Source organism: Salmo salar, chromosome ssa16, assembly GCF_905237065.1.
Source record: "Salmo salar chromosome ssa16, Ssal_v3.1, whole genome shotgun sequence".
Taxonomy (NCBI): domain Eukaryota; kingdom Metazoa; phylum Chordata; class Actinopteri; order Salmoniformes; family Salmonidae; genus Salmo; species Salmo salar.
The window spans coordinates 25,019,443-25,044,755 of record NC_059457.1 but is presented as its reverse complement, the minus strand read 5'-3'; the positions used below and the strand labels follow the sequence as shown (position 1 = coordinate 25,044,755).

Here is a 25,313-nt window from a genome sequence, read left to right as displayed (position 1 = left end):
CTGCCAACCTGTACCTTTGCCCCACCTCTGGATTATTGACCTCTGCCTACCCTGACCCTGAGCCTGCATGCCATCCGGTACCATTGCCCCACCTCTGGTTTACTGACCCCTGCCTGCCTTGACCTGTCTATTGCCTGCCCCTGTTGGATTATTAAACCATTGTTAATTCAACGTTGTCTGCATCTGGGTCTTACCTTCATACCTGATAGATGGCGGTCATTTTAAAACATGCTGGACAAGAAGAGGTTGAAAATTACCGTGAATATGCCTGCCAGCTGTTCTGCGCATGGTTATGACCTGATTAAAGACTTTACTCACATCAGCCTCGGACATCGAGATCACCCAATCCTCTTGGTCGGTGGCAGCCCTCACACCAGGCATGATGTTGTTATTGTCGAAGTGTGCATAAAATGCATTGAGTTCATATGGTAGAGAGGCATCGTGGGGCAGCTAAAGGCTGTGTCTTCCTTTGTAATCCATAATGGACTGTAGTCCCTGCCACATATGGCGAGCATCGGAGCCTGTGTAATATGATTCCACCTTCTCCCTATTTGTTCCTTTTGCTCATTTGATGACTGCTGAGGTCATAGTGGGACTTCTTGCACTTGTTCCTGTCCTCCGCTGTAGCCCCAGGGTTGTCTGCTATAGCCCTGTGTGCAGTAGCCATGTCTTTTAGTTTAGCACCAACCTCTGTGTTAATCCAGGGCTTTTGATTTGGGAAGTAGCGAACCATCACTATGGGGACAAAGTTGCTGATGCATTTCCTAATGAAGCTGATGAAGGAGGTGGTTTGCTCGTCGATGTTATCGGCAGAGTCTTAAAACATATTCCTATCAGCGATAGCAAAGCAGTCCTGTAGCATAATCTCTGATTCTGGTGACCCTTTCTCGATGGAGCGAGTCATAGGTACTTCCTGTTTGAGCTTCTGCTTGTAAACAGGAAGCAGGAGTACAGAGTCATGATCTGTTTTGCCAAAAGGCGGCTGAGGGAGGGCCTTGCATGCTTGTTTGTCAGTAGAGTAACTGTGGTCTAGGACTTTATCGCCCATAGTAGCGAGGGAGACGTGTTGAATTTAAATCGCCGGCAACCAGAAAAGCAGCCTCTGTATGTACGTTTTTCTGCTTGTTTATAGCCTCATACAGTTCGTAAAGTGACAGTTTGTTATTTTTATTGTCCTGAGGTGGAATATATACAACAGTCAATAACAGCTGAAAACTCCCTCTGGAGGTAGAAGGGTCGGCATTTGACTATCAGGTATTCCAAGGCGGGTGAACAATGGGCTGACACTTGCACCACTTTTGAGTCAGCTCACCAGTTGTTACTGATGAAGAGGCAAACCCCTCCCTCTCTCGGTATCCCTGACTCCACTGTCCTGTCCGTGTGTGTGTATAGAGTTGACAGTCCCTGTCAGCACGTGTTAATTAGCAGTAGAGGTCTGACAACAGGATCTGAGTGTTTGTTTACAGGATGATCTTCTGATACTGTGTCTGTGATTACACCCTCTACATGCACCCACATGCACACACATGCACACACATTGTATTTGTTTGAGGACGAACCCCTTATCCTCCAGAATCTCGCCATCTCACTCCCCTCTTCTCTTGCTCCCTCATTTCTCATCTGCCTTCCTTCCCTTTCTCCTCAGGCCTGGTGGGTCACTCCAGGTCTGAAGAGAGAGAAGAGAAAAGAGGGAGTGAAGAAGAGAAAAAAAGAGGGAGCAAGGAAGAGAGTGAAAGAAACAGAAAGGGAGGAAGGGTAAGGGTCAGCTTGAGGTCCAGATAATTTATAGCAGATGAAACATGACCTTTGTGTGCGTGCACACACACACACACACACACACACACACACACACACACACACACACACACACACACACACACACACACACACTGCCCTGGTGCCTGCAAATCTGGAGGAAATCAAATGGACCCCTCTGTCCTAGCACCCTGCGCCCCTTCTCCGCAAAGGATACCCAGTTCCAAACCAACCTTTTAACAACCAAATAAAATTTTTAATAAAAAATAATAGAATGTTCCTGCACCTTTATTAACTCCTAAATGTGACAGGTTGAATTGGATGGTAACAGAGTGCATGTGGAGGAGCTGTTAAGTGGACATTCTTAGCCATATCTTACAGAAGCAAAACAAACCAAGGTGCTGAACACTAAATCGTGCAGTCTTAAATGGTTCCAGTGGTATGTAACAGAGCGCTACCAGAGCTCTAATCTCAGTCTAATATCTGAAAGCACACACACACATGCTTCTATCAGATCGTTAGATTGAACTAATGGAGATTTACTCAACCCAAAGCATGTGAGTGATCTGTACACATCTGCTTCTAGTTACGAGGGTACGAGGGTGTGTGTGTGTGTATGTGTGTGCGTGTGTGTGCGCGTGTACGTGTGTGTGTGGTTATGAGAGTGAAAGTCCCTGATTCATTGGCAGGGATTGTTTATTATCATGTCAAGTGACTGCGGTTTCTTTCTAAGTAACAAAAAAACCTCCTATTAGTCATCTACAAAAAGAGAGAGATAAAAATGAAGATGCATAGTGTGTGTGTGTGTGTGTGTGTGTGTGTGTGTGTGTGTGTGTGTGTGTGTGTGTGTGTGTGTGTGTGTGTGTGTGTGTGTGTGTGATCGATTATAAAGGAGGTGAGGTGATTCCCCAAGTCCCAGGAGATATGGAGAAGAGGAGGTAGTTCATCCTGGTTGAAGATGTTGTGTGTCACCCATGAAGACAGAGCTGTTTATAGAAAATAAACTCTCATACTTTTGCTCATGTGTATCATGCTATCATCACTGGGACTTTTCCGCTGATTTTCCACTGATATACCTACCCAACATATTGTTCAACAGTGAGTGAGTGGGGTAGAGGAGTAAAGTGGGAGGAGAACTGACAGTGTGTAATATGGCTGGTGCTGAGAGAGAGAGAGACAGAGAGAGAGAGAGAGAGAGAGAGAGAGAGAGAGAGAGAGAGAGAGGTCCACACAGTGTGTTTCTACTCAGAGGCATCTCTGCTGTAGCTGAGTGAAAATCCCCAGTCTCTTCGTACCGTCGTCTGGACTTTATCAACGGACGGCAATACCTTTACTATTGGGATATCATATCAGTAATAGTTTGGATATCGTGAACAGCCTTTGAAGCAACCATGTGGATTTACAACATTATTTTTATGCTCTTAATTGTCCACTATTCTGGTAAGTTGAGGAGACAGTCGTAATAGGAATTCAGCCTTGCAGCTTGTTATTGAGATTCAGCATAGTTGTTTAACTTTTCTCCAGCCTGGTCCCACCAAAACTTAGCTCAGCCTACATTGCATTTGTGATTTAATAAAATCTTATTTTACGAAGGTTGGCCCTGAGCCTAATGTCGATTGGTGGAGTTTATTGATTTTAATTTTTTTTTGCAGCACACAGCACAATAACCTGCGTAAAATCTGTTACCTTGCAGTCAGCTGAGCAAGTTTTCCATTTTAACAGACTACCATCTCTCCATCTTGCAAATGTAACATGTCAGGGCAGATGAGCTTTGATTAGATAAAAAACTGTCATCCTACAAAATTAAACTGTAAACATAAACAACAAAAACATTTTGTGACGCTCTCTGTGGGGAATGGAGAAACTGTGACTCCCATCTCTATAGACTTTCTGTGATGATTCTACAGCAAACTTGCATAACATCATTTTATTTTTGAAAATCCCAGAGAACCCTGTGTGCTTGAATGAATTTTGAATGAATGAATTATATATATATAAAACTGTGTCTAACGATCTGTAGCACAAGATACAGCCTCTCAGGTAGAAGCACGTGCATCTCCAGCTCTCATATCTCCACTCAGCTATAGATGTGCTGGTGGAACTATGGACGATGTAAATTTGCAGTTTTCTCTCACGATAATCACTCATTCTAAAGCTTCTAGACGAGTCTGACATGGACTCTCTGATCCCAGTGCATTCATTATTTAGAAGGAAAGTATATCATATCTGTTATAGGCTATTGATAATACGTGTGTAGGCTAGGTATTTATCCATAATATGGTTCATATTAAGTAACGCACTTTTTTCTCTATTACTTTTATTGAGGAGGAAAATACCGGAGTATTAAGAAACATACACATAGCCTGACTGTCTGCTACTGGGCTGTTTATGTATTCACGTATGAGTCAACTCAGCATGGTGTGGTGATGAGAAACAACATAATTAGTCAATCAATCCCTGCTGGAGAGGGAGGGGGATTGAGAGAAACTGTGTGTGTGTGTGTGTGTGTGTGTGTGTGTGTGTGTGTGTGTGTGTGTGTGTGTGTGTGTGTGTGTGTGTGTGTGTGTGTGTGTGTGAATGTGAAAGAGAGAGAGAGAGGGAATGCATCCCATTAAGTCATGTGGCAGTGGAACCAGGCTAATTGACACATCATGATGCTGCTGGTTTTGTCTCAGTCCTGATGGGAACATTAACCACTACCTCACTGGCCAGGGGATGGACACCGCATTCAACACCTTTATTTCATGCTGTGTGTGTGTGTGTGTGTGTGTGTGTGTGTGTGTGTGTGTGTGTGTGTGTGTGTGTGTGTGTGTGTGTGTGTGTGTGTGTGTGTGTGTGTGTGTGTGTGTGTGTGTGCACTAGAGTGCAGGAGGAATGCATTGCAGGACTACCAGAGAAGCGATAGTGTGCGATTGCTCCAGCTGCCAGACTCCGCCCTCCAGACTATAAGCAGGAAGTTGAGCGTAGTGAAGTGTGCCCGGAGCTGCAGCCGCAACAAGCGACTACTCTTCACCTGCAGGTACGTGTGGTGCATCTGAGAAAAAACTCCTGGGGTTCTGTGCCTGTAGCTTCACCTGCTGTGTTTCTATAACTTTCCCATCTCCTTATGATGTTTTGGCTTGTCTGGGGATTGTTTTTCACCTGTAGGTAAATATATTTATTGTCCAAGCCAGTATGACATCATCCCCTGGCTTTCCTTAGCAGCAATCCAAACTCTCCATTGTAAATATGGCAGCTCTAACTCTTACTACAGTCTAATACCCTCCCATTCTCTAATGAGAAGTCTGGTTTCTCTTAGTGTCGTTCAGCAGCAGCAAGCTTGAGTCTGGTGTGCAGGACTAGGTTTCCCTGGCAGACTGAGTCCTCTCTGACATCTCCTCTCAGCAGTAGCAGGCTCAGGGTCAATCCTATTTCATTTCAGGACACATACTGTATAGTCTCCTCCAGGTTGCTCAAGATCCACTTCGAAATCCGACATCCGTCCAGGTAAGCAGGACGTTGAGAGATGACTTCAAAACTGGCCACTAGGGCCAATGGTGAGCGCTATTATCATCAAGTAGCTTGGGGTTTGCTAGGGTGTTCTGGACGGGGATGGTGGATAGACGCAAGCCATGAGTTCCGGCTCTGAGGTTCGCATGTTCAATCTCAGTGCTAGGCACTCATTTTTTGGGGGGGCTTTAACCCTATCCCAAACCTTAACCCTTACCTCAACCATTCCGAATTAATGCTTAAACTTAACCGTGAACCTTCTCCGGCTCCAAGGGTCACGTGTTCAATGCCAGTGCGTCCCACCTGGCCAATATCCGGTGAAATTGCAGAGCGCGAAATTCAAACTACAGTATTATAAATATTTAACTTTCATAAAATCACAAGTGTAATACATCAAAATAAAGCATCACTTCTTGTTAATCCAGCCGCTGTGTCAGATTTCAAAAAGGCTTTACGACGAAAGCAAACCATGCGATTATCTGAGGACAGCGCCCCGCATACAAAAGCATGAAAAACATATTTCAACCAGGCAGGTGCGACACGAAAGTCAGAAATAGAGATATAATAAATGCCTTACCTTTGATGATCTTCTTCTGTTGGCTCTCCAAAAGGTCCCAGTTACATCACAAATGGTCCTTTTGTTCGATAATGTCCTTCTTTATATCCATAAAAACTCAGTTTAGCTGGCGCGCTTCAGTCAATAATCCACCCAGTTTCCCTCCATCAAAATGCATACAAAATTAATCCCAAACGTTACTAATAAACTTTTCCAAACAAGTCAAACAACATTTATAATCAAACCTTAGGTACCCTAATATGTAAATAAATGATACAATTTAAGATGGAGAATCTTTATTGTCTTTACCGGAGAAAAATACCAAAGAACGCGCTCTCTTCCACGCACTTGGAAACACTACAGCCAAAATAGGAGCCACCTAGAAAAACTACCATTTCTGGCTCATTTTTCCAAAAACCAGCCTGAAACTCTTTCTAAAGACTGTTGACATCTAGTGGAAGCCCTGGGAACTACAATCTGGGAGGACTTGGCCTTATAATAAAAGTGATAGCCATTGAAAATAGGGGTTGGCTGATTTGTTTGGGGGGGGTTGGTATGTCCTCGGGGTTTTGCCTGCCATATCAGTTCTGTTATACTCACAGACATAATTCGAACAGTTTTAGAAACTTGAGTGTTTTCTATCCAAATCTACCAATTATATGCATATCCTAGCTTCTGGGCCTGAGTAACAGGCAGTTTACTTTGGGCACGCTTTTCATCCGGACGTCAAAATACTGCCCCCTACCCAAGAGAGGTTAAAACCTATTCCAAAACTTAACCCTTACCTTTACCATTCCAAATGAATGCCTAAACATAACCATTATGTCATTTTTTTTCCTTATCCCAAACCTTAACCCTTAATTTAACCATTCAGAATGAATGCTTAAACTTAGCCTTCGAAATTTGACGTTTCTTCAGTGAGACTGAGACCATGTTAATAGTCTACTATCTGCATGTTAATTGTAAGTTGCTTTGCCTGCTAAATTATTATATTACGTAAATCGATCAATATCTCTCTTTCTCTCTCTGTTTGTCTCTCTCTCACTAGAGCATTTCTGTACGATCAGAAAAACAAGAAATGCCAGTGGCTTTCATTCGACAGGAACTCACCAGGAGTCCATAGCCAACACGACTTCAACTACCAACTCTACCAGAAGAAATGTATTGTACTATTGTGTCTCTCTCTCTCTCTCTCTCTCTCTCTCTCTCTCTCTCTCTCTCTCTCTCTCTCTCTCTCTCTCTCTCTCTCTCTCTCTCTCTCTCTCTCTCTCTCTCTCTCTCTCTCTGCGTCAGTAGAAAGGCACTGCAGTGCTTACAATATGTGTCTAAAGCAGGGCTGCATCTCTTTCTCCTTTCATCAGAGTTTGGTAGCCGGGTTAGTATTCTCACATATTGGAACAGTGAAATGGAGCATTATGGTAGATGTGAGACCTGTCTTAATATGCTCTGTTAGATGAGTAAAACAGAAAAGCATATTTTTTCAGATTCTGTTCTTGCAAACACTCACAGTCTGTTTTTCCATTCCTTTTGTTAACTCTTTCTCTCTCTCTGTAGCCTATGTGCAGGAGTGCATAGTAGGGACAGGAGTGAACTACAGAGGGAGGAGGTCAGTAACAGCCAGTGGAATAAAGTGCCAGGCATGGGCCTCTCCTCTCCCTCATGAACACAAGTAAGCTAGAACCTGTGTTTGTGTGTGCGTGCGTGTGTGTGTATATATAGGATGGTGATTAGTCCTAAAGGACCAGTTATTCATCAGTACTAGTCCTCTCTGACCTCACTCTAACACTACACAGTCAGGGATCATTTCCTGTTGTAGTCACACTGTTTATATATATGTGTGTGTGTGTGTGTGTGTGTGTGTGTGTGTGTGTGTGTGTGTGTGTGTGTGTGTGTGTGTGTGTGTGTGTGTGTGTGTGTGTGTGTGTGAGAGAGAGAGAGAGAGAGAGAGAGTTTAAACTGTATTAAAACCTAATTAATTTTGTGATAAAGTATACAACCTGTGACAAACAGCAGCCCTGATACAGAGATAGTAGCAGAGGATGATGACATGCAGCCTTGTTACGGGAACAGAGAGAGAGCGAGAGAGAAAGTGAGCGAGAGATAACAGAAACGTCTCGTGCCAGAAGTTCATTAGAGCAGCACAACCAGAGGACAACCAACCATAACAACCCCCGCCTTCCTCATGCTTACTTTTCCTCCCATGTCTTCTCGTGTTGCCCTCTTACCTCCCCATTCTCATCTTTTCTCCTTTTCTCCTCTCTCCTCTCCAGTGAGCTCACACTGGGGCAAACACACACACCTCCATCACACCATTACCATATGTTGCATTATGTTGCCTAACTCTGTGCCTTCCAAACTGTTTCAGCTGTGACCCATATAAACCAAATGATCATGTGACTCAGCAAACAAAACCACAATCTAGTGAGGACCTCAGTCAGTATGTAGATGTGTATGACTCAGTATTGTTTAACTACCACATATTTCACAACACATGGAGCAGGCCTGATCTACACTACACAATGGAGATTTCCCTTCTGCTTCTCAACTTTCTGCACCAGATAGAAAGGGAATATTGTCCTGATGTTGGGAGATATTAATTAACACTAACTGAAGTCCTTCTCTCGCTCCAGTTTCCTACCGAGGAGGAACAGGAAGAAGGACCTGAGAGAGAACTACTGTCGTAACCCTGACAACGCTACCTCAGGACCATGGTGTTTCACTACAGACCCCAATGTCAGACACCAGGACTGTGGAGTACCTCAATGCTCACAAGGTAGAACACATACACACATGTCCATTTCCTTTTACAGAACACCATTTAAGTGTACTGTCAGATATGAGCTCTCCCTTCTCCCTGTGGCGCTGGACCATAGCCTGCTGTGGTATCTAAAACTGAATGACGCAAACTGTCACAGGATAAATGATCCTCTGTGGATATTTTTTTGTTATATGTATAGTTAATAAACATCTGACAGTGATGTGATTAGGTGTGTATGAGAATATACAAGACTATCAGGGATGTGTGTGAGTGAGTGAGGAATCTACTGGGTTGTTTTCAGAGCCTGAGGAAATGTAGTGGGTCTGTCCAGAGAGAGTGTGTGTTCTGGTCAAAGGAAAAATGACTGGTTAGGTTGATTTCAAAATAAGTTTCCAGTAATGACGAACACTGGAACATAAGACAACCAAACCCACAGACGGAGGGACGGACACACACACACACACACACACACACACACACACACACACACACACACACACACACACACACACACACACACACACACACACACACACACACACACACTGATTGTTGACTCATTTTACATTACATTCTAAATAGATAGACAGGACAATTATCCGGAAACATTTGCAGTACAGCACCTCATGTTGTTTATGAAGTACAGTATATGCAAAAATAATGTCCATTGCATGTGAGAAAATTAAAATATCACCCCTGTGTGTGTCCAGTGGAGTGTGTGAGCTGTAACGGGGAGAGCTACAGAGGTCCCATGGATCACACAGAGACCGGATGGGAGTGTCAGCGCTGGGACCTGGAGGAACCACACAAACACCTCTTCCACCCCAAGAGGTAACACACACATATACACACACACACACACACACACACACACACACACACACACACACACACACACACACACACACACACACACACACACACACACACACACACACACACACACACACATACACACAGAAACACACTCTCACTTTCTCTCAGTATGAGGTTGAGTATGAGGCTCTGGGGCCTCTTCATTACAGAAACAAAGGGATGATTAAAGACGTGTTAACAAGTCTAACACTAATCCACACCACCTGCTGCTGGGGCAGGACACACACACAATACACACACACACACACACACACACACACACACACACACACACACACACACACACACACACACACACACACACACATACCCTTCACCTCTGTGATGAAAATGCCCTCAGCACCTCTGAATCTCTGTTAGTATTTAATTTTTTGAAAATTATTATTATTATTATTATTATTATTATATATAGATATTTGTTTCATCAGGGGAGCCCAATTGAGACCATGGTCTCATTTCCAATGGTGCCCTGAGACCATAAAGTAATAGAACAAGTACACTACACCAGAACATCACCAACATCACAGCCATCATAAACAAGTTATTACATCAATGTTTCAAAACAAATGCACACCTCGGTGAACTCATTTATCATCAGGGTTTTAAAATGCCCTAGTGGCACCAGGGAATCCAAATGTAATTCATTGTATAAGTGATTCCAAAAAACGTGGCGCATGAAAACTAAAAGCTGATTTACCAAATTCCATGGAGACTCAAGGAATCTGAATAGTTACCAAACCCGTTCACAGGGTTGGTTATCTCATTCTTTTATACATTAGCAATGAAGTTAGGTAAGTTGGAAGCTTGTGTAGTAGGGCTTTGTAAACAAAAATGGAGTAATGCATTGATCTAAGGGACTTTAATGAGGGCCAGCCAACCTTTTGATACAGGATGCAGGGATGAGTATTAAATCTATCACCAGGAGGAATGAGATGGAGAACACCTGCACTATAAAAACTAATTAGTTCTGCTAACAACATTTTTGGCTGGAAACCAGTTGCCTAGAACCATTCAAGTAACCCAACTCAATGTATTTCAGTGTTCAATACATAAAGTAACTATATGATGAATATTATGGTTCCCTTTTTAAGTTTACAAATACAAAATCTATTCTGAACTATAAAGATTGAAGTTGCTTGAACATGAATATGTGTTGTAGTGAACATAGAAATGTAGGGTCCATTCTTAAAGGATTAACCTTCATTATCATTTTCTTTTCAAGTGTAAGTAGTAAGTAGTTCTGATTACACATTTTCAGTGATTGTGTCTTCATGTTTAATGTTGTTTTATGTGTTTGAAGATTTGTCATTTTAACCCACCTGTGCAGGAATTGTTCAACACAGTGCTCATTCCTCTAGCAGTAACTGGAAGAAGAGCTGTAAGCATTACATGATAATGCATTAGCCCCGGTCATTAAGAGTGGCTCACATGATTTTGTTGATGGTGGGAATGGCTTGTCTTTTTATTGCACGTACATTTGACCGATTGTTTTGATATCCAGTCATCATGATCAATTACACACTAATTGCACAGCAAACTGTTTAATACTATTTTATAAATCTACTTTTCTTGCTTCAAACATGCAATACAACATTGTGTAAAAGTATCATGAAGTCCAAAAATATTGAATTACCCACAATCTTCTAAAAACAGTTCCAAGGCACTAATAAGTATTCATAACTTCCAAAAACATACAACCCATATAAATAAATCAAGTGTTTTTACCCCAAAATCCATGTCTCGGACTAATACTTTATTATTTTAAGTAAAGACGCTAAAAAATAATACAATCAAGTAAGAACAATTTATTTAATAAATATTAAATTGACTCAAAAATAAATAATAATAACTTGCAAAAACTCAATGACTTTAGATTAGCAGAACACAAATAAATAAATGTATATTTACTCAATAATTTCTTGAAACAAACCGGTTCACCTGGCACCTACTACAGTACCCCGTTCAAATGCACTTAAATATTTTGTCTTGCCCATTCACCCTCTGAATGGCACATATACACAATCCATATCTCAATTGCCTCAAGGTTTGAAAATCTTTCTTTAACCTGTCTCCTCCCCTTCATCTACACTGACTGAAGTGGATTTAACAACTGACATCAATAAGAGATCATAGCTTTCACCTCGATTCACCTGGTCAGCCTGTGTCATGGAAAGAGCAGGTTTCGTTAATGTTTTGTACACTCAGTGTACACACACACTTACAGTGCCTTTACAAAATATTCACACCCTTTAGCTTTTTCCACATTTTGTTGTGGAAACATTTAAAATGGTGTAAATGTAGATGTTTGGTCACTGTCCTACATACACAATACTCCATAATGTTAAAGTAGAATTGGCTGTGATAGAATGGCTGTGATAGAAATGGCTGTGATAGAATTGGCTGTGATAGAATTGGCTGTGATAGAATAAAAACTGGGCATGGATCAACAAAACTGTATTTTTTCACAATATTGACAGAGTGAAAAGAAGGAAGCCTGTAGATACAAATATTCCAAAACATGCATCCTGTTTGCAACAAGGCACTAAAGTAACACTTCAAATCCTTATGTCCTGAATACTAAGTGTTATGTTTGGTGCAAATCTAATACAACACATTAGTGAGTACTACTCTCCATATTTTCAAGCATAATGGCTGCATCATGTTATGGGTATGCTTGTAATTGCTAAGGACTTGGGAGCTGTTCAAGATAAAAAATAAACGGAATGGAGCTAAGCACAGGCATAGTCCTAGAGGAAAACCTGGTTCAGTCTGCTTTCCACCAGACACTGGGAGATTAATTCACCTTTCAGCTGGACAATAACCTAAAATTCAAGGCCACATCTGCACTGGACTGGCTTATCAAGAAGACAGTGAATGTTCCTGAGTGGCAGAGCTAAAGTTTTGACTTAAATCTACACTGAACAAAAATATGAACAGAACAGGTAAAATGTAGATCCAATGTTTCATGAGCTGAAATAAAAGATCCCAGAAATGTTCAATACGCGCAAAAAGCTTATTTCTCTCAAATGTTGCGCACAAATTTCTTTACATCCCTTTTAGTGAGCATTGATACTTTGCCATCTACCTGACATGTGTGGCATATCAACAGCATAATCATTACACAGGTACACCGTTTGCTGGGGAGGACAAAAGGCCACGCTAAAATGTGCAGTTTTGTCACACAACACAATGCCACAGATGTCTCATGTTTTGAGGGAGCGTGCAATTGGCATGATGACTGCATTTTAGAGAATTTGGCAGTACGGCCAACCGGCCTCACAACCGCAGACCACGTGTATGGAGTCGTGTGGGCGAACGGTTTGCTGATGTCCACATTGTGAACACAGTGCCCCATGGTGGCGGTGTGGTTATGGTATGGGCAGGCAGGCATGAGCTACGGACAACGAACACAATTGCATTTTCATCTATGGCAATGTAAATGCACAGAGATACCATGACGAAATCCTGAGGCCCATTGTCGTGTCATTCATCCGCCGCCATCACCTCATGTTTTAGCATGATAATGCACAGCCCCATGTCGCAAGTATCTGGAAACAATTCCTGGAAGCTTAAAATGTCCCAGTTCTTCCATGTCCTGCATACTCACCAGACATGTCACCCATTGAGCATGTTAGGCATGCTCTGAACCGCCAATATCCAGCAACTTCACACAGCCACTGAAGGGGAGTGGGACAACATTCCAAAGGCCACAATCAACAGCCTGATTAACTCGATGCAAAGGAGATGTGTCGCGCTGCATTAGGTAAATGGTGGTCACATTGACTGGTTTTCTGATACACGACCCTAGCTCTTGGTATCTGTGACCAACAGATGCATATCTGTATTCCCAGTCACGTGAAATCCATAAATTAGGGCCTTATATATTTTTTTTCAATTGGCTGATTTCCTTATATGAACTGTAAATCAGTAAAAAAAAAAAATGTTGCATGTTACATTTGTTTTTGTTCATTAATACTTTTGATGATCTGAAATATTCTGCTTTTAAAAATGTTTATGCTGTTTTCAAATGAAACAATACCTTGCTCTTGTTAAAGTTTTTTGAATTCATTTTTTCTATGGCAAGACCTCAAAATGCTTGTCTAGGTATAATTAACAACAAATTTGATAGAGCTTGAAGATTTTTATAAAGAATAATGGGCAAATATTGCACCAGGTTTTCGAAAGCTCTTACATGCTGACTAGACCGGGAACGCGCGTAGGTTTGCATGCGCCAACACGCGCATATTGATTATGTTCATTCACACTAGACACGATCAGGACACACAGCTTGAAATATCAAAACGAACTCTGAACCAACTATACTGCTCAAAAAAATAAAGGGAACACTTAAACAACACAATGTAACTCCAAGTCAATCACACTTCTGTGAAATCAAACTGTCCACTTAGGAAGCAACACTGATTGACAATAAATTTCACATGCTGTTGTGCAAATGGAATAGACAACAGGTGGAAATTATAGGCAATAAGCAAGACACCCCCAATAAAGGAGTGGTTCTGCAGGTGGAGACCACAGACCACTTCTCAGTTCCTATGCTTCCTGGCTGATGTTTTGGTCACTTTTGAATGCTGGCGGTGCTTTCACTCTAGTGGTAGCATGAGACGGAGTCTACAACCCACACAAGTGGCTCAGGTAGTGCAGCTCATCCAGGATGGCACATCAATGCGAGCTGTGGCAAGAAGGTTTGCTGTGTCTGTCAGCGTAGTGTCCAGAGCATGGAGGCGCTACCAGGGGACAGGCCAGTACATCAGGAGATGTGGAGGAGGCCGTAGGAGGGCAACAACCCAGCAGTAGGACCGCTACCTCCGCCTTTGTGCAAGGAGGAGCAGGAGGAGCACTGCCAGAGCCCTGCAAAATGACCTCCAGCAGACCACAAATGTGCATGTGTCTGCTCAAACGGTCAGAAACAGACTCCATGAGGGTGGTATGAGGGCCCGACGTCCACAGGTGGGGGTTGTGCTTACAGCCCAACACCGTGCAGGACGTTCGGCATTTGCCAGAGAACACCAAGATTGGCAAATTCACCACTGGCGCCCTGTGCTCTTCACAGATGAAAGCAGGTTCACACTGAGCACATGTGACAGACGTGACAGTCTGGAGACGCCGTGGAGAACGTTCTGCTGCCTGCAACATCCTCCAGCATGACCATTTTGGCGGTGGGTCAGTCATGGTGTGGGGTGGCATTTCTTTGGGGGGCCGCACAGCCCTCCATGTGCTCGCCAGAGGTAGCCTGACTGCCATTAGGTACCGAGATGAGATCCTCAGTCCCCTTGTGAGACCATATGCTGGTGCGGTTGGCCCTGCGTTCCTCCTAATGCAAGACAATGCTAGACCTCATGTGGCTGGAGTGTGTCAGCAGTTCCTGCAAGAGGAAGGCATTGATGCTATGGACTGGCCCGCCCGTTCCCCAGACCTGAATCCAATTGAGCACATCTGGGACATCGCTCCAACCACCAACGCCACGTTGCACCACAGACTGTCCAGGAGTTGGCGGATGCTTTAGTCCAGGTCTGGGAGGAGATCCCTCAGGAGACCATCCGCCACCTCATCAGGAGCATGTCCAGGCATTGTAGGGAGCACGTGGAGGCCACACACACTACTGAGCCTCATTTTGACTTGTTTTAACTTCTCTAGGGTCGGTGGGACGAAATCGTCCCACCTACGTAACAGCCAGTGGAATCCTGTGGCGCGTTATTCAAATACCATAGAAATGCTATTACTTCAATTTCTCAAACATATGACTATTTTACACCATTTTAAAGACAAGACTTTCGTTAATCTAACCACACTGTCCGATTTCAGAAAGGCTTTACAATGAAAGCAAAACATTAGATTATGTCAGCAGAGTACCCAGCCAGAAATAATCAGACACCCATTTTTCAAGCTAGCATATAATGTCACATAAACCCAAACCACAGCTAAATGCAGCACTAACCTTTGATGATCTTCATCAGATGACACACCTAGGACATTATGTTATGCAATAAATGCATGTTTTGTTCAATCAAGTTCATATTTATATAAAAAACAGCTTTTTACATTAGCATGTGATGTTCAGAACTAGCATACCCCCCGAAAACCTCCGGTGAATATACTAAATTACTCACGATTGAACGTTCACAAAAAACATAACAATTATTTTAAGAATTATAGATACAGAAATCCTCTATGCACTCGCTATGTCCGGTTTTAAAATAGCTTTTCTGTGAAAGCACATTTTGCAATATTCTAAGTAGATAGCCCGGCATCACAGGGCTAGCTATTTAGACACCCACCAAGTTTAGCCCTCACCAAAGTCAGATTTACTATAAGAAAAATGTTATTACCTTTGCTGTTCTTCGTCAGAATGCACTCCCAGGACTTCTACTTCAATAACAAATGTTGGTTTGGTTCAAAATAATCCATAGTTATGTTCAAATATCCTCTGTTTTGTTCGTGCGTTCAAGACACTACCCGAAGTGTAAAGAAGGGTGACGCGCACGACGCATTTCGTGACAAAAGAATATTCTAAATATTCCATTACCGTACTTCGAAGCATGTCAACCGCTGTTTAAAATCAATTTTTATGCCATTTTTCTCGTAAAAAAGCGATATTATTCCGACCGGGAATCTGTGTTTGAGTACAAAGAGAGAGAAAATAAAAACATGGGGTCGCCTCGTGCACGCGCCTCAGTCTCATAGTTCTCTGACCGACCACTATCCAAACGCGCTAATGTTTTTCAGCCAGGGGCTGCCTCGACATCATTCAGCTTTTTCCCGGGTTCTGAGAGCCTATGGGAGCCGTAGGAAGTGTCACGTTACAGCAAAGATCCTAAGTTTTCAATAAAAAGAGTCAAGAAGCTCAAGGAATGGTCAGAGAGGGCACTTCCTGTACAGAATCTTCTCAGGTTTTTGCCTGCCATATGAGTTCTGTTATACTCACAGACACCAGTCAAACAGTTTTAGAAACTTTAGGGTGTTTTCTATACAAAGCCAATAATTATATGCATATTCTAGTTTCTGGGCAGTAGTAATAACCAGATTAAATCGGGTACGTTTTTTATCCGGCCGTGTAAATACTGCCCCCTAGCCCTAACAGGTTAAGGACATTACATCAAAGTTGGATCAGCCTGTAGTGTGGTTTTCCACTTTAATTTTGAGTGTGACTCCAAATCCAGACCTCCATGGGTTGATAAATTGGATTTCCATTGATTATTTTTGTGTGATTTTGTTGTCAGCACATTCAACTATTTAAAGAAAAAAGTATTTAATTAGATTATTTCTTTCATTCAGATCTAGGATGTGTTGTTTAAGTGTTCCCTTTATTTTTTTGAGCAGTGTATATTAATTTGGGGACAGGTTGAAACACATTAAACCGTCATGGACATTTAGCTAGCTAGCTTGCTGATGCTAGCTAATTTGCCCTGGGATATAAACATTGGGTTGTTATTTGTGACCGACCGCCTTGATTCGGTCATATGTAGCAAACATTTTAACAGTGTTTTTTACATTGGAGAAAAGCAGAGACACAGAGCTACAAACTGGTATATCATACACTGCATTTGAGGACCAAAGGGAAAGTAATTCTACTTTGAAAATTGATAACCTCTATGGGATTTTTGTCCCTATAACAGGACTGTTGCGCTAACGTGCGCTAATGTGATTAGCATGATTTTGTAAGTAACAGCAAACCTTCCAGGACAAAGACATGTCTTATATGGGCAGAACCCTTACATTCTCGTTAATCTAACTGCAGTGTCCAATTTACAGTAGCTATTACAGTGAAAAAATACCATGCTATTGTTTGAGGAGAGTGCACAACAACAAAAAGCTTTTATCACGGCAACTGGTTTGATACATTCACCTCTGAAGGTATACAATGTACTTACATTCAGTAACCGTGCTCTGATTTGTCATTCTGAGGGTCCCAGCGATAAAATGTAGCATAGTTTTGTTTGCTAAAATACATTTTTATATTCAAATGTAGGAACTGGGTTCTACAGTTTGAACACCTGCTGTCTTTGGCTCCACACCCACCCTGCCCGGCCATCTAGATGTGTGAAAGTCAGTGTGTAAGCTAATGATCCATCATGTATGACATTCCTGGGAGTGTGTAAACATACATGTTGTATTACCATATCATTTTTGTATGTTCTCTGTAGTTATATACTTGAAAATGTATCAATTGACCAATTTGGCACATTGGGCAGACTTGATACAAAATACTGTGCAGTATTGCAATGCTCCACTGGATCAATCTGAAACTTTGCACACACACTGCTGCCATCTAGTGACCAACATGTAAATTGGGCCTAAACTGCAATATTACACTATGTCCTTTCTCTTGCATTTCAAAGATGATGGAGAAAGAAAATAGATAACGCATGTTATTTTGTTTGTATTATCTTTTACCAGATCTAATGTGTTATATTATCCTACATTAATTTCACATTTCCACAAACTTCAATGTGTTTCCTTTCAAATGGTATCAAGATTATGCATATCCTGAGCTTCAGATCCTGAGCAACAGGCAGTTAGATTTGGGTATGTAATTTTAGGCAGATTTTTTTTTTTTAAATGGTCAGATCCTTGTAACCTCACTTTTGAGAAAATGGCCTATGAACGTTTTGGTATGCACTGGAGACCTCATAGTTGTCTACACCCATTCAGCATTGTTTACACCCTCTTCAGCTTTAGCCCCACCCATCTCTTTAAGGGTTGATCCAAGCGTTCTGTCCAAACAACAGCAGTCAAGCACCCAAGCTAACTAGCTAAAGTTGGCTTTTTCCAGACACAAATGAGAGCTCATTGACCATTATACTCGCCCTAGCAGAGCTGGTTAGGCTATTTTTATGTTATCCAGAGCATTGGTGACTGCAGCTGTGCTCCTGGCAACAATTAACACTTTTTCCCCAACGTTTACTGACACCGGCCGTATTCAAAGGGTGTTGGGCGTTCATAAATTTGTCAGTTATTCTGCACTCTGGCACAATCAGACGAGAGTGCACTGAAATTGGAGAAGACAGCCAGAGTGACTTTACCAGCTACGTCTATCAACAGTTGTCGCAGTGACATTCTATTGAAATGGATACTTGCATAGTGGAGTCTTTTGTTAAGACAAGTAGCTAGCTAGCTAAACAATGAACCATTATCCCAACTCATGACATTACTACATTGCATGAATTTGCAGGTAGCTAACCAACCAGGTTCAATGTTAGCTAGCTAACATTAGGCTATAACTACCAAAGCAATTGGCTCTGAGATACGAATAATAAGATCATGCACGTAATGTTAGCTGGCGAGCAACACCTATGCAGTTCTAAAAGCTGCGTTAGACAGGATTATCTACGCATACTGACCAGCTCAAATAGACAGAAGCGAGCTACAGTATATGGCAGACCAATCCAAACTCATCTCTCGTCATGTCCAGCCCACTCATTATCTCAGTCAATCATGGCTATCTCAGCCAATCATTGCTGTCTTTTCTGTGGCTAAACCAACTAGGCTCGTAATTGAACAATTTTACTCATATTTACAGATGACATACGGGTTTGTTATTAAGGCACAGGAAAGTTTACCTGTTCCAGAAGTCATTTCTGCCAAAAAACTAATTTTGATTGAAAAAAAAGTTTACGTTCAAATGGCTCTGCTGTGAAGTAGTGACCAGCGACATATGCCTAGTTTCCTGAAATGAGTCACATTTTAGCTGACATGCACAAGGTCCTTTTTTTCTGAGTCTTTGTAGAATTTGGACCCATTTTGAGTCATACAAAATTGTGTGTTCTCTACTCAGACAATTAATCCACAAATTAAAGGGAAACCTAGTTAGTTTCTAGTAATCTTCCTCCTTCAGTCTTTTTCTTCTTTTTCTGTGGACTTTTTATGGTGATTGGCCACCAACTTTAAGGTGCATTACCGCCACCAACTGGACTGGAGTGTGGACCTCAGTTCATCTTTCAATCACCCACGGGGCGGCAGCGGGGCGGCAGGTAGCCTAGTAGTTAGAGCATTGGGCCAGTAACTGAAAGGTTGCTGGATCGAATCCCGTGAACAAGTCAGTTAACCAGTTAACCAGATAACCAGATAACCTCATTGCTCATATGTATCTCCATCTGTCCCAATGACTTGTTGAAATCCTACTCTTCCCTCTGTGTGTTGTGTTGCAGGTATCCTGATAAAGGCCTGGTTGATAACTACTGTAGGAACCCAGATGGACGTCAACGACCGTGGTGTTTCACCACGGACCCACACACACTCTGGGAGTACTGCAACATCACAGCCTGCTGTGAGTGTCTGTGTGTGCATACATGTGTGTCTGTGTGTGCTGTGAGTAACTACTCCAAATTTACAGCTTCCTTTACCTGTCATTCCGCCCCCTCCTCTCTCTCTGATTGGCTAAGGATGAGGAATGCTGTTTGAAGGAACACACACCCTCTCATTTTACTCTGGTGTCCTGCTTCATTCACTGTTTATTGTTCTAAACAGGCCCTTGCGACTGTCCTGTAATTGTAGTACTTTTCACACACACACACAAATACACACGCACGCACAAGCACACACACATGCATGCACACACTCACACAAAGACACACACATACAGTACATGCGTACACAAACACAAACGTGTATGCACACACACTTTAGAAAGCTCAGGTACTCTGCTATATAAACCTAATGTCAGACACACAGAAGTCACACACATTATGCTCCAGTTACATACAAGATGAGGGGTGTGTGTGTACCTGTTTATGCAAGAGTCGAAGAGAGAGAAATACATCTCTATAGTCATCATATTTCTGCTTGTTGAGGGCTGAAGTGAAGAGAGTCTATAGAAAGTTGACAGAGAACAGCACTTAAACGCTGCAAATGTGTTTTGTTTTTCTCTGTCTGGCTCTTCTCTGCTCTGATCGAGTAATCAGGAGCTCTGGAACTGGGTCTTTACAAGACGGCGTCTTTTCAGTTGGACTCTTTCTTTGTCTCATTGTAGTATCTGGTACAGGCCTTGGAAGTCAACCCAGTCTAGTTTTATGGTCTAACCCTTAAACGTGGTGTTATTGAAACCAAGGCAGAAAGAAAGACATGGAAACAAAGAGTTATATTGTTTTGGCCTGTTCTATTCCCTGTATCTGTCTTTATTATCCTTACTAGTAGCAGTCTATTTTCAGACAGATCCACAGAAAACTGTCGGTTTAAATTCTGGACAGCTAATATGCTACCGTATATTTCTGGGAAAATTGAGTCAGAATTGTTTCCTTCTTATTGCAACTTAATTGATCAGCTAATTGATTACAATGTATTGTATAGAGCAGTTAAGTCCAAGTCAGCCTTGTCCTTGTTACAGTGTCTGAGTGGCACGTTGGCCTCAAGGAGAAACTATTTCAGTTTAACAGAGGGTATAGGTGATATGGCTATGTTTAATCTCTGTCTCTTTCTCTCTCTCCCTCTCTCAGCCACAGACAGTGTTGTAGAGGTGGATGTGACTACTAGGTGTTTCCGGGGTCAAGGTGAGGGCTACAGAGGGTCAGTAGCAGTAACACCCAGTGGGGTGATCTGTCAGCGCTGGGACTCACAGTACCCCCACAACCACTCATACGTTCCCCAGAACTACCGCTGCAAGTGAGTGAACCACACTTGTATCGACAGCCCTACACACAATATGTTTGTCTTTGTGTGAATATATCTTTATTGTGTGTGTGTGTGTGTGTGTGTGTGTGTGTGTGTGTGTGTGTGTGTGTGTGTGTGTGTGTGTGTGTGTGTGTGTGTGTGTTTCAGAGACCTGAGGGAGAACAACTGCAGGAACCCAGATGGACGTGACCTCCCATGGTGCTTCACTTCAGACCCTAACGTTCGCACAGCATTCTGCACTAACATCCCCCGCTGTGGCAAACAGAACACTGAACCTCAAGGTGAGAGCCTATTGTAGCATAGCTCCAGGAGATGATACAAGTCTTCAGGTCTCAGACAATCATAGTTCGATGAGTGCTGTAGAGTGTGCAAAGCTGTCATCAAGGCAAAGGGTGGCTAATTTGAAGAATCTATTTTGATTTGTTTAACACTTTTTTTTGGTTACTACATGATTCCATATGTGTTATTTCATGTGTTTTGATGTCTTCACTATTATTCTATAATGTAGAAAATAGTAAAAAATAAAGAAAAAACCTGGAATGAGTAGATATTTCCAAAGTTTTGACTGGTACTGTATATTTAAAACCAAAAACCTTTAGACTTTTACTGAAGTAGTATTTTACTGGGTAACTTTCACTTGAGTCATTTTCTATTAAATTATCTTTACTTTTTCTCAAGTATGACAATTGGCTACTTTTTCCACGACTGTGAATTATTTTGCTGTAACAATATACGTCAAATTAAGATGCCACATCTGTAGAATTCTGGTAATGACAGCCCACTACACATAAACAAACTAGCTCTGACAGATTGGACAGTGATGTGAGGCTCTGTCCCATCAGATAGAGAGAAGAAGGAAGCTATGAACCATTGGATAGAGAGGAGAAAGAAGCTACTGTATGTCCCATTGGATAGTATCAAAAGGGAGGAGCTGTGAGGGATTCTGTGGGATTCATATTATGTAGGGTTGTGCTTTTCTCACACTCAGATGAGAACCTCGGGGCTGGGACAGTTTTGTGACAGTTGTTTTGTGGTCATTATAATCGACTCGCTAAATGTAAAGTAGCCCTTATCCAGCTATCCAGGTAGCTAAACACTCATTCAAATAACTCCGTGAGAAGCAGGGTGCCATTTTGGAAGTTATTTGAATCACAGTGTGAAACTGCAACAAACACAAAAGTACATGTTTTCAGTTACAGTAATATATAGCACAGAATGTCTTCCACAATAACTGCACTAAATGTATGAAATAAGGAATAAGAGTACTCACTCGAGAGCCAAGTATAAAATAAAGTTAGTAGAATGCAACTGTATGCTTGATATTGCTCAGCTAGGTGTCCCTAGGGAGAAATAGCATTGAAGCTCATGCAAAGTACTTAAACTGCCACTAGGGGGTGCTAAACAACTAACAGGTCCAGAACACTCCCCGCCTGGGGTTTTTAACGATCCCCCATAAACCTAACTCTGACCACTGGGGTCTTCTGAAGAAAAAAGGAGAACCACTTCAGAGGTAGGCTGACAGAAGACCTTCAGAGTTCCTTCCTTGACAATTCTCACGTTGACTTTCCTCGCTATCCCATCCCAGCTGTTAAGGGTGTTCACAACGTTGGCCATAGGCCATTTATTTATTTTAGCCTGACTGTCCTTCATTAAGACAACTTCCCCTTCTTTAAGATCTGTCCTCTGTCCTGCCACCACCTGTTCCAAAAGGTGTCAGCCAGACTTTGTACCTGCTTCCAATCTTGCTTGTAGAGTTCTACTTCCCTGAACATGGCTGGTGGATGAGGGGGGACACCAGTCTTCTGTGTCAAGAGCATAGCTGGGATGAGGATGAGGGGTGATTCCGGGTCTGAAGATACTTGGATGAGAGCCTGGCATTCATCACAGCAGTGACCTCAAACATCGGTGTTGTCAGGACTTTGTGTGTAAGGCGTGAAGTTCCACCTTAGAGGATCATGCAGTGAAGGATACGACGTGCAATACCAATCATCTGCTCCCATGCACCACCCATATGGGATGAGTGAGGTGGGTTGAACACCCAGGTACATTTCTGTTCTTGGAGATAACTCTCCATGCTCTCTGAACTGGAGCTTGATCCATTCATCCTCAGTAAGCACCAACAAAGTTTGTACCGCAATCTGAACGTATCTGCTTCGCTATACCTCTGATTGAGAATAATCTTCTCAGGGCATTTATGAAGCTGGAAGCACTTAGTGATTCAATTACTTCTTTGTGTACAGCTCTTGTGCACAAGCACAAGAACATCACCACCCACCATTTGCCATTGGCATGTCCTCCTCTGGTGCTGCGTGAGACCACCTCCCATGGGCCGAAAACATCCACACCGACGTAGGTGAAAGGTGGTGCTACCTGTAGCCGCTCAGCTGTCAGTTCCGCCATTTGCTAGTGTTCCATCTTCCCGTGGAACTTCTTGAACACGACACACTTGAAGAGTGCACCGCTGATACATCGCTTAGCGCCAACCAACCAGAGTCCATCTGCTCGCATGGCATCCTCTGTGAAATGTCTCCCTTGATGTTTCATGGCTTCATGGTGGTGACGCACAAGCAAGGTTGCCAGGTGGTGACGACCTGGAATGATGATGGTGTTGACATTGTTTGTTCCTAATTTAGATTGCTTGATTTGGCCTCCAACTCTGAGCAGCCCGTCACTGTCAACGATAGGATGCAGACTTCGTAGACTGCTGGCAGTAGGAAAACTGCGTTCTGCAGTTATGCACCTAAATTCCTCTGCATAACACTCGTCTTGGACACTCTTTATCACAAGGACTTTGGATCTTTCCAGCTCTTTCCAGCTCTTCTTCAGTGGGATTCTTCAGACAGATGTTCCATCCATGGCAGCTGCTCTCTTGTGCAGACTGAGAGAAGGTCCAAGCTATGTGGAATAAGCGTGCTACTGTCCTTATGAGACTGTTCCATTTGGAGAAACGCTCAAAGCGTTTGGTCACCTGTAAGTCACCTGTGGCCGTATCTCAGAGTCGGAAGCAGAGTTGATAAGGTGTCACGAACCGGCTTGAAGCCTGTAACAAAAAGGGAGACAACATGGAGATAAAGAATAACAAAATGTACTTATTAACTTCTTGGGGCTATGTGGGACGCTAGCGTGCCACCCGTGGTGCACCCAATCAACAGCAGGTGCATTTCAAGAGCGGCAAATTTGAAACCAAATAAATGTCAAAATTCAAATTTTTCAAACATACAACTATCTTACACCCTTTGAAAGATAAACATCTCCTTAATCTAACCACGTTGTCCGATTTCAAAAAGGTTTAACGGCGAAAGCATAAAGTTAGATTATGTTAGGAGAGTACATTGACAATAGCTGTGTGTAATGTTTTGTCAATTCAAAAACAGGCGTCACCAAAACCATAAAACCAGCTAAAATGATGCACTAACCTTTAACAATCTCCATCAGATGACACTCCTAGGACATTATGTTAGACAATACATGCATTTTTAGTTCTATCAAGTTCATATTTATATCCAAAAACAGCGGTTTACTATGGCGTTGATGTTCAGGATATCGTTTCCCTCCAATAACCGGCAGTCAAGTCAGCACCACAAATTAAATAATTAAAATTAGAAAACATTGGTAAAATATTATATTGTCATTTAAAGAATTATAGATTTACATCTCTTGAACGCAATCAACTTGCCAGATTTAAAAATAACCTTACTGGGAAATCACACTTTGCAATAATCTGAGCACTGCGCCCAGAAAAATACGCTTTGCTATACAGACAAACGGCCATGTTGGAGAGATCTAAAATCGAAAATACTATGTAAATAATCCATTACCTTTGATTCTCTTCATCAGATGTCACTTCCAGGAATCCCAGGTCCATAACGAATGTAGTTTTGTTCAAAAAAGCTCATCATTTATGTCCAAAAAGCTCCGTGTTGTTAGCACATGATTTACATTTACATTACATTTAAGTCATTTAGCAGACGCTCTTATCCAGAGCGACTTACAAAATGGTGCATTCACCTTATGATATCCAGTGGAACAACCACTTTACAATAGTGCATCTAAATCTTTTAAGGGGGGGGGGGGTTAGAAGGATTACTTTATCCTATCCTAGGTATTCCTTAAAGAGGTGGGGTTTCAGGTGTCTCCGGAAGGTGGGTGATTGACTCCGCTGTCCTGGCGTCGTGAGGGAGCTTGTTCCACCATTGGGGTGCCAGAGCAGCGAACAGTTTTGACTGGGCTGAGCGGGAACTGTGCTTCCTCAGA

General features: G+C 42.3%; 1 protein-coding gene across 1 annotated transcript in view; it reads left to right on the top strand.

Moving 5' to 3' along the window:
- Positions 1-2,993: 2,993 nt before the first annotated feature.
- Positions 2,994-25,313, top strand: part of LOC106573447 (hepatocyte growth factor) — a 39,062-nt gene continuing 16,742 nt past the window's right edge. Inside the window, exons 1-9 of the mRNA XM_014148499.2 lie at positions 2,994-3,195; positions 4,618-4,774; positions 6,849-6,961; positions 7,355-7,469; positions 8,431-8,573; positions 9,269-9,389; positions 19,601-19,719; positions 20,885-21,050; positions 21,207-21,340. Of these exons, the coding sequence (XP_014003974.1) occupies positions 3,147-3,195; positions 4,618-4,774; positions 6,849-6,961; positions 7,355-7,469; positions 8,431-8,573; positions 9,269-9,389; positions 19,601-19,719; positions 20,885-21,050; positions 21,207-21,340 (1,117 nt within the window). The 5' untranslated portion in view covers positions 2,994-3,146. The remainder of the gene's footprint in view (positions 3,196-4,617; positions 4,775-6,848; positions 6,962-7,354; positions 7,470-8,430; positions 8,574-9,268; positions 9,390-19,600; positions 19,720-20,884; positions 21,051-21,206; positions 21,341-25,313) is intronic.